The following is a 10,491-nucleotide window of genomic DNA, read 5'->3' on the forward strand; positions in this document are numbered from 1 at the left end:
AGTACTTGAGTGGAGACCCAGTGTCCATCTGTTGCCTTAATACTAAACCTATAAATATATGCACGATCTATTTCCCCATCATCATATATAAATATATTTATATATGTATATGACTGTATTTAGACTTCTATAAATGCCCTTTGCCTCCTATTTCTTTTCTCTATTTCCTTATACTTTCCTCTTGTCCCACTATCATGCTTAGCCTTCATTTGGGTTTCAGTAATTTCTCTGAGTTACATTGCCCTTGATCAATCCCTACCAGGCCTCTCACACCCTCCTTGCCAGCGATTTCAGATCACTTGTTGTTCCCTTGCCTTTCTATCTTCTTGTGATGCTTTCTGCATCATTCGATATTTTGCACGTAGAATCCTTCCACATTGCAACTCAGAGCTTAAGGGTTGTTGTTTTTTACTTTCTTCAGTTCTTTCAGCTTGAGAAATACTGAGCACCTTCTTCTCATTTGGTTTTCTAATGCCAGGTCTTTGCATGTCTCATTACAATACTTTACTTTGTCTTCTTGAGCTGCCCTTGGAAACTATGCTCAGCTCTTTTACTGCATCATTTCTCCCATTCACTTCAGTACCTCTACACTCAAGAACAAGTTTCAGAGGCTATAGAAACTAGTGAAAGAATCAATCAAAATCATGATATGTTGCTCAGTGGTAATAAAAGTGAGATGCCATTGATTGGGGTGATGATTGCACAACTCTTCCTAATGCGACTGAACTATTGAATTGTATGATTTGTGAGTTATATGCCAATAAAACTGTTTCTTTTTAATTAAGGGAAAATAAGATGTCAGCAGATGTTCTTTGGAATAATGACATGCTAATTAATAGAGCTTACTTAGCGGTAAAAACTCAAGGATGGAAGATCAGAGTATGCGCCTATCCTCAGATTAGCGTCCTCAGTCAATATTTTATTTATTTTTTAAAAAATCATTTTATTAGGGGCTCATACAACTCTTATCACAATCCATACACACATCCATTGTGTAAAGCGCATTTGTACATTCATTGCCCTCATCCTTCTCAAAACATTTTCTCTCCACTTAAACCCCCGGCATTAGGTCCTGTCAGTCAATATCTTAAAGTGAATGAGTGAGTGAATGAATAAGTGAATGAAGCCAAGTCTTCTTACTGTGACGCTTCTCTCCAGTCTTACACGCTCTCGTCTCCTTTGCAGCATTAAACGGCCCACGTTATCCTCTGTCACTGTGGACATGGCCAACAAGGAAATCTCCTGCATGGACTTCCAGCCAATGGTACGTCCCATGTTGACTGGCCTCCGGTCCAAGTCATGAAAGGAAAATGGTGGCAGACCAAGGCCAGCTTCCTTTGAGGGGCTGGCCAACTCCTCGTTCAGGATCTGAACTGGAGGCTGCAATGGAGTTGCAAATTAAAGGATTCTGCGGGCAAACGATTGAAGGATGGAGGGAGCATCACAAGAAGGTGGGAGGAATATGCTGCATCTCCGTACCAAAAGGAACTGGCCAATGTTCCGCCATTTCAGGAGGTCAAATGTGGTCAAGAACCAGTGGCATTAAAGGAGGAAGTCCAGGCTGCACTGAAAAAGAAAAACAAGACAAACAAAGTAAGACCTTCACTGTCATAGAGGCACCTCCCTACAGGACAGGGTCACTCTGAGTTTCCGAGATGGTAACTCATTTTGGGAATACAAGGGGGTAACCCCCCAAAATGGAATTTTACTGGGTGGAGAAGAACTTTCATAGTTCACATTTTCCTGCTAGGTGAGCATCGAGCAACTTGCTCTGAGTTGGTGTACACAGTGACGTCACCTGGGAAGGATCTCTCTGCTCACAGTGAATGTCTTCGTCAGAGCCGTTTTGCTTGAACCTCGGTTTTTGATTTAAGGGAACAGTGCGCGCTGTGGAGTTTTGTTTGCTCCTGGAGGAAACACACCGCAGACACTGTTGTGACGTTGAACACCGCTTACAAGGGCAGCACTATGGGAAAAGCTCAACAGTAGAAATGACTTAAATAAATAAAGATATGGGGAAAACTCAACGGTAGAAATGACTTAAATAAATAAAAAGAAGTGACTTTATCTTTTCAAAACAGGGGAAATGTTGATTGATGACAAACCTTGTTCTTAATAGCCGTCATCGTCCCAAACAGACAAAAATGTCTTCTCGTAGAGCATTTGGAGTTCATTCCACCAGGTCAGACTGTTAATCAAGAGTTCTATTTAGAGGTTCTGAAAATATTGCATATCACTGTGCTTCGAAATAGACCTGGCTTGTGGCAGACGGGGGACTGGTTTTCCCACCGCAACAGTGCACCTGCTCACGCAGCCATCTCAGTACACCAGTTGTACTCACCTGACCTCACCCCGTGCAACTTCTTTTTGTTTCCTCAAATGAAGAGGAACATGAAAGGACAGCGATTGATGATGTAGAAAAGATGAAGAAAAAAAAAAGGGAGGTACTGTCAGCCATCCAAACAGATGAGTTTGACAAATGTTTCCAAGAATGGAATAGAAGATTTGACAAATGTATTAAGTGTCATAGAGAGTACTTTGAAGGTAATAAGGTTGCTTTGTTAAAAAAAAATTAAATACATAGCTTTGGAAATTAACAAATCCAGAGTTTGGGGAGGTACCCCCTCATATGCAGACGCATTCAGCAACAGGATTGAAGGGAGGCTTATTAGCAACCTGCAATATGCAGATGACATAACTTCACTTGCTGAAAATGAGGACTTGAAGTACCTGCTGATGAAAATTAAGGATTACAACAAAAAAATTAAAAAGAAAATCAAAGATTGCAGCCTTCAGTACGGATTCCAACTCAGTGTAAAGAAAACACTGACCCTCACATGGGCCTTCCTTGTGGCTGGGCTCCCAGGGAGCCTCCTGGGTCAGAGTTTGTCTTTCTCTTCTCTGTAGACGGCGCTCATTTCGATTGGATGTGACCTGGGCAAGAAGATCATCGTTCAGAAGTAAGTGTGTCCAATGTAGGAGGAGACATGTGGAGGTGGATGGGATTGAGTGAGAGTGGAAAGATATTGGAGGAGTGGCGTGTAAGGGTGTGTGGATGGATGGGATTGGGTGAGCATGTGAGGATATTGGAAGAGAAGGGATTGTGAGGATCTGGAGGTGGATGGGATTGGATGAGAGGGGGAGAACATTGGAGGAGAAGAAATTGAGAGTGTATAGATGGATGGGATTGGATGAGACTCTATACTGGAGCAAGAGAATTTGGAGTGTGTAGATGGGATTGAGTGCTGGATACATAGACAAGAGTATCAGTTATTCTATCTACATTTCTGTTTGTTCAACATCTCCATCAGAACACACTGGGATTCATAGCGACACTGTAGGACGGTAGAACTGCCCTATGGCTTTCCAAGACTACCTCTTTATGGGAGTAGAGAGTCTCATCTTTCTCCCATAGAACGGTTGGTAGTTCCAAACTGCTGACCTTGGTGCTAGCAGCCCAGCATCTTCATAATGAAAGGTAAATAATTAGTAGCAAGACTTTGAATTTAAGTCTGTAGCACATTTGTTCACCTTCCGCCACTCACATTGGCGCCACTCACATTTCTTTGCCTAACGGTGTACTCTCTTTTTCATCTCCTAATTCCTCATGTTGATTACAATTGTTGAGGTTTTTTTTTTTTCTCCTTTCTCGCTTAAATGTCTAAAATCAGTTGCCCCGCAGCATCTACAGCCGCGCATTAGAACAGACTAAGTGGCAGCGGATTTTACCCACGGCTACCCTAGAGAGCAGACCGTCCATGTTGCTATGTCCTCTCCATTCAGGCAGATGTGCTGGCGAATGTGTAACGGCCAGCTCCGATTCCTCTAGTCCCAATTCAGGTGTGCTCCGGTCAGTCATATTCCAAATTAGCAATCCCCATGGGCAGCTAAGAAGTAGCAGGTGCCATGACATAAAAAGTGAATGTCACTGCTTCGAAAAGGTCTGAGCGGTGGCATGGCATATCCGTAGAGTGGGGACTAGAGAACAGTGAGCTTGGGTTGGTTTGGGTTAGGCTTATTTGGGTTGGACTGGGTTGGTTTTACTTGGGTTTGCTTGGGTTAGGCTTATTTGGGTTGGTTTCACTTGGTCTGGGTTGGGATTACGTGGGTTGAGTTGTGTTGTGTTGTGCTGTGTTACACTGGGTTGGTTTGGGTTGGATTGGTTTGGGTTTACTTGGGTTGAGTTATGTTGGTTTGTGTTGTGTTGATTGGATTGGGTTGGGTTTGCTTGAGTTGGGTTGAGTTGTATTGTGTCATGTTGGTTTGGGCTGGATCATGTTGTGTTGTGTTGGATTGGGTTGAGTTGAGTTGTATTGTATTTGGTTGGGTTGGGTTGGGTTGGGTTGAGTTGGGCTTGCTTAGGTTGAGTTGTGTTGAGTTGTATTGTGTATTGTGTTATGTTGTCTTGCTTTGGGCTGGATCGTGATGTGTTCGGTTGGATTGGGTTGAGTTGTATTTCATTGGGTTGGGTTGGGTTGGGTTGCATTGGATCAGAATGGGTTTACTTGAATTGAGCTGGGTTGAGTTGTATTGTGTTATGTTGGTTTGTGTTGGATTGTGTTGTGTTGTATTGTGCTGTGTTGTGCTGGTTTGTGTTGGTTTGTGTTGCATTGTGTTGGATTGGATTGGGTTGGTTTGGGTTGGTTGAGTTGTGTTGGATTGGATTAGATTGGGTTTACTTCAGTTGTATTGTGTTATGTTGGTTTGGGCTGGATCGTGGTGTGTTGGGTTGGATTGAGTTGAATTGTATCGGATGGGTTGGGTTGGATTGGGTTAGGTTTACTTGGGTTGAGTTGGATTGAGCTAATTTTATGCTAGAAGCATAAGGTGTCAGTCAGCCACAAAATTCCTAAAGATTGAACTGCCAGCTCCCAGGAGCTAGTTGGTGCCAACTCCAGCCTTGCACTGCACCAGGGCAAGCACACACCTAGATGGTGATCTAGGATCCTACCAGCATTCATTTTTTCAGAACAGGAAAGCTTTGTTCATATATTGTTCACGGGAGCTTCAGAAAGTTTGTGGGGACATCCCACCATCCTTGAATTCCATTTTCCCCACATGCTTTATGAAGCTCCCTTATATATAGAAAAATATGTGAGCAAGGTTTTTTAAACCAAGAAGCAAGAAGCCCATGCCATGAAGAGGGTGGAGAGGAAATCTAGTCACATATCTCAGCAGCGGCAGATTGGTGCCCAGAATCAGTGCGAAAGTGGCTGGGTGATGCAAACTTTACGTGCCCAACCACCAGCCAAAAAGTTAGCCAGTTCCAATTCGCCCGGAGGCACCTGCAAGGACAGGCCTGGTAGTCTGCTTCCCAAATGTCCCCGCCTTGAACCCTTATGGAGCCGTGGCACCTGCACACATGGGGTCACAGAGTCAGAGTGGACGCCATAGCAACTGACAACAGCCCACACCAGCAAGAATAGTTTCACAAGACAAGCTAGCGTGGGCGGGAAGTGGGGGAAACTTCCAGTAGGACAGGAAAGAGAGGGGAGGAGAGGGGAAGGACGCATGGAAAGAAGCCACTCCAGGTCCCTGACCCTCAGACCTGAATGCTGATCTGAAGGGTTCCGGAGGAGGAAGAGGAAAATGGACCCCGGGGTCAATTCTTCTGTGGCACATTGATCGAGTTTAAACAACATTTATTTTAAAGAATAGAAGGAAGGGAGGGAAGGAGGGAGAGAGAAAGGGAGGGAAGGTTGGAAAAAGGAGAAGGGTGCAAACAGACTGCCCCATGTAACAACAGCACCCTCCTCCCACCCTGAGCTGGGTCAGGCGGCCCTTGTCCTGGTCCGGCTCCTGGTCCTGGTCCGGCTCCCTGCACGTGGCGTGTGCTCAGGGTCACCCAGGCGGTGGCATGTACCAGAAACACCATTTCCCTTTTGGGGCCCAATCGGATCCCAAGGTGCCACCCGCACTCCCTTGTGTACCGCCACCCTGTGGGGAGGGGCACCTGGTTTGTCGCCACCTGGTGGCCGACATGAGCATGGGCGCCTTCGACTCCACTGGAGCCCGGTTAACTGCTTTCTCCGCCACCGAAGTCACACCTGATGGTCACAGAACCTCAGACCTGCCAGGTGTCTAGTGTGGGGGGAAGCCTCTCCCTCCCCCTTTCCTCACCCCCCACCCCCATGCGACACCAAGTCTCCTGTCACTCTCCAGATGGGACGGCCTTCCTTCCTTTCTTCTGACTCTGGTCACGGTGGCAGGGGGAGAGCTTCATGGCCCGCCCAGTGCCACAACCATCTCCTGTTGTCATCCCCAACATGGCCAATGAGCTTCCCTGGCCTTCTGCCAGTCCCCTCCAGTCCCCTCCTTGGCCAGCAACTCAGTTCCGACTTGTCGCTCCCCTCTCCAGGGGACAGGGCAGAAGTGCCCCCTAGGGTTTCCCAGGACGCAGAAGCTGAACACCACAGCCTTCGCCCCAGGCCTATGAGCCAACCGCTGACCTCGGACTTGAGGACTGTGCCCCTGGGGTCCATGGGAATGTCCACAGGAGGGGACAAGGGGGTTTATTCTTGCTGACACCAAGCTGCAGGACCCCCGGCTTTGGGCCTGCCAGGCCAGGGCCAGAGTATAGGCCGGGTGTGTCCAGGGCTCCTGCCCAAAGCAGCCCCCCAAACACAGGACCAGCGTCGGCATGCATTGTGGGATGCAGAGGGACCTAACTGGGGCGTGGCCCACTTGCTCAGCCTTTGCAAGGGGTTCCCATTCCCCAGTCTCCATGCAATAGATTGGACTCTGTTCACCACACCTGCCCCCACGCCACATATGCGTGGTCAGCCTGCCGCTGGCATGGTGGTGAGGCACTCGGCCGCGGACTGAAAGTGGGCAATTGGAAACCTACCAGCTAGTCCCCGGGCAAAAGGCGTGGTGGTCTGCTGCCGCGGCAAATGTTTGGAGCCTGGGAAACCCTCTGGAGCAGTTCTCCGCTGCCCTCAGGGTCAGAGTCTGACTGGGCAGCAGCAGTGGGTCTAGGCTCCGCCGGGATGGGGCGCTAGACCAAATCCCACCTGAGCATAGTAGTCCTTTGTTAAGTTCACCGGGCCCTATAGGCACAATAGGGGGTGGGGGGGGGGGCAGGGAGGGGAAAAATGAGGACCTAAGGGGGGGGGTGTCAACCACTCGCCTTTGAGTAGGTGAGCAGGTCAGGCTCAGAAGCAAGCACGTGTGTGTGTAACAGAACACCCTAGAGCAGGCGTCCCCAAACTACAGCCCGCAGGCCACATGCGGCCCACCGAGGACATTTATCCAGCCCGCCGGGTGTTTCTGCCCTGTTTGTTTTTTCACTTCAAAATAAGATATGTGCAGTGTGCATGGGAATTTGTCCATAGGTGTTTTTTTTTATTATAGTCCGGCCCTCCAACGGGTCTGAGGGACAGTGAGCTGGCCCCCTGTTTAAAAAGCTTGAGGACCCCTGCCCCCAAGGAACATGGCCCCGCGGCAGACAAGGACCTTCCCCAGAGCTGACAGAGCCAGCGCCCCAGGCTCGAGTTCTATACAAGGAACCACATTTCTGTTCCGTCAAAGCCGCGCCCTGTGAGGCGTCTGGGGGTTTCTCTCGGGGCTGGAGTTTCTCACCCTTTCTCCTTGCCTGCAGCAACTTCTCTGCCTGCTCCAAAGGCGTCCTGGACCCCGTGGTGCTGCAGGACAATTACACCTACACCATCGAGAAGTGAGCCTGGGATGCCCCGACCCCTCGACCCCGCACAGGCTTCTCCCAGGGGGAGGGGGCTGCACCCACGGCGGGTGGAAAATGACTTCAAGGCGGCCACTGTCAGAGGGAGACCGCTGGAAGGGCAGGGCCAGGGAGAGGCGGCAGAGCCCACCGCAAGGGGGGCCCCCGAGGGTGAGACTCTTGAAACGAACCCTCCGTTCCAGGGTGAAGATAAGGGGCCATCTGCTATCTGTCCTACCCAGGGGTCCCCAGAGAAGCAGAGCTGGTGACCGCTGGGTGTTTCTACGTCTGCGGCTCGCTGCCATTAGTCACCACCCGCTTAGGGTCAGAACACAGCGTGGCCAGCCATGCACCATCATCGGGATGGGCGACATATTGGACACTGTTTCTTGGGGGCCACGCAGTTTTCCCCCCAGTCCACTGCCAGCCCTAGCCTGTCTTAGTCTGGGAGCTCCGTTGGGACCTCCCCATCCTGAGCGATCCCGCTGGTGTTTGAAATACTGACGGCAGGACTTCCGGTTTCACAGCAGCAGGCAGCCACCACTGACCGACGACGGGGGTGGGGGGTGGGGGGGTGTCTGTCACAACCTGCACAACAGAAGAAACACCGCCCGGCCCTGCACCATCCTCACAAGCCATCCTGACAATCGTCCCTGTGCCCGTCCATCTCCTCCAGGGCCTTCTCCTCCTTTGCTGCCCCTCCTCTTGACCAAACACGAGGTCCTTCTCCAGGGACGGGTCTCTCCTGACAACATGTCCAGAGTATGTAAGCCAAAATCTTGCCTTCCTCGCCTCTAAGGAGCACGCCGGCCTGACTTCTTCCAACACAGATGGGTCTCTGTGCTTTCAGCAGTCCGTGGCACCTTGACATTCTCCTCTCGCACCCCGATTCAACTACATGGGTTCTTCTTTGCTCTTCCTTGTTCGCTGCCCCCCCATTATTCGCCGGATAGCATCTACATCATTCACCCAAGAGAGGTCGTGAACTGTACCCGTTGGGAGTGTGAGTCTTGGGGTCAAACCTGGATTTGAGTCCCCAAAACTCCTCTACCCGCTGAGCCTTCCTCCCATCCTAATGCCATGCTCTTTGGCATGTGGTCCAGCCTGCCGGATGCTTTGCTCAACACAAACCGAGTAAGTCTCCCGAGAGGAGGCAACCCCAAGGCACATCGCTCCTGATGTTGAGCCGTGCAGTGTTCCCCTTGTTCTGTGCGAGGGACCGCGTCTTGCTCCGCGCACAGGTTCACACGAGGAGCGCCGGCGTGTGCTCTGGGATTGCCCTTTCGCTCAGTGCTCTCAGGTGGGTTGTGACCGCACCATAGGATGTCGCTGCGTGGTCTATGGGGCACAGACAAGCTAGTCTCTGCCAACAGCTGCAGTCCAGCAGATGCCAGCCACGGCACCCTTCGTTCCGCGCGCCCCTCTCGACCGGGCGTGAGTTTCTGGCAGGCCCCCTGCCTCTGTCCCGCTGCAGCCGTGTGTAAGCTGCTTTCACTCGGGGGACTGGAGATGCCACTGTTAGGACCGAACGCCTTCGGGGCGATGGTGTGTGACACTGTCTGCACTTTGTCGGGCCCCCTTTCTGTGGAGTGGGCACACACGGAATGCGAACGGCCGGCCTGCGACCAGGCTGGTTCGAGATGCCATCAAGGACATCCTGTGGGAAGGCAGCACGGGTGTCTTGGTTCTCTCCGGCCACCCGTGAGTGGCCTTCACTCATAGAGGTGTGCTCTCTGATGGTTCCGGAGGTGAGAGGTCCTAACCCAAAGCGCTGAATCGGGGGACCCTGTCCCTCGGTGTCTCTCCCTGGGGCTAGGAATTTCCCAACTCTTCTTTCTCAGTGGGAGGAGATTCCTCTGATTTCTGCCTGCTTGCTTGAATTCCTTTTATATCTCATAAGGGATCCTGTAGGTTACCTCCTAGCTCACGAACCGAAGCGCCTCGAATCCCATCTCTCATTAACCCCAGAGAGGTGAGGCTTCCAGGCACACAAGAGGACCACCTCAGATCGCCACATGGAAGATAGGCTCACGGCCGAGCCAAGTTCGCAGACTTTATTCGGGGCTCAGGGGTGCGGGAGTCAGATCCAACTCATAGCAACAGAGCAAACCATGGCCCGGTCCTGCACCCGCCTCACCATTGTTGCTAGGTTTCAGCCTCTTGTGGCAGTCCATCTCATCGACGGCCTTCTTTTCCGCTGCCCTCCAGGGACTCGTCTGTCCTGGTAAGATGAACGCGGGATGGAAATCTCGCCCTCCTTGCTTCGGAGGGTGTTCTGGCTCCCCTGCCTCCAAGGACACATTTGCCTGTTCTCTGAGCAGTCCACAGTACATCAGTATTCCTTGCCAGCACCACGATGTACCTGCACGGATTCTCCCCTGGTCTTCCTTACTCAGTGTCCAAATGTCACAAGCACAGGAGTCAATTGAAGTACAACGGCTGTGTCCAGCGCGCCTCAATCCTCAACGGAGCACGTGCTCTTCAACACTTGATCGGGGTCTTGTGCAGCGGGGGTACCCAGTGCGATGCATCGTGCGATCTCTTGACGGCGGCTTCCATGCGCACTCACGCGGATCCAAGAGAAACAAAAGCCTTGGCAACTTCGACCTGACCTTCTCTCCCTGTTCCACGTTGCTGCCTCTGGGCCCGGCGGTGAGGATTTGGGTCTTCTTTACAGGGAGCTGCCATCCATACTGAAGGCTGCCGTCCCCGGCCTTCAGCAGCAAGGGTCTCAGTCCTCTTACATGCTCCCTTGTTGAAAAGCTGGTGCCCCCAGGACTTCGTCCACTGGTTGAAACAATTCCCCGAGCTTC

At 51.0% G+C, this 10,491-nt stretch overlaps 1 protein-coding gene across 1 annotated transcript in view; it reads left to right on the forward strand.

Moving 5' to 3' along the window:
- Positions 1–10,491, forward strand: part of CATSPERD (cation channel sperm associated auxiliary subunit delta) — a 69,301-nt gene that overhangs the window by 49,578 nt on the left and 9,232 nt on the right. Inside the window, exons 11-13 of the mRNA XM_030888307.1 lie at positions 1,186–1,264; positions 2,908–2,960; positions 7,601–7,675. Of these exons, the coding sequence (XP_030744167.1) occupies positions 1,186–1,264; positions 2,908–2,960; positions 7,601–7,675 (207 nt within the window). The remainder of the gene's footprint in view (positions 1–1,185; positions 1,265–2,907; positions 2,961–7,600; positions 7,676–10,491) is intronic.

This window comes from Echinops telfairi, unplaced genomic scaffold (assembly GCF_000313985.2).
Source record: "Echinops telfairi isolate 266 unplaced genomic scaffold, ASM31398v2 ScPeMD7_7459;HRSCAF=8497, whole genome shotgun sequence".
Taxonomy (NCBI): domain Eukaryota; kingdom Metazoa; phylum Chordata; class Mammalia; order Afrosoricida; family Tenrecidae; genus Echinops; species Echinops telfairi.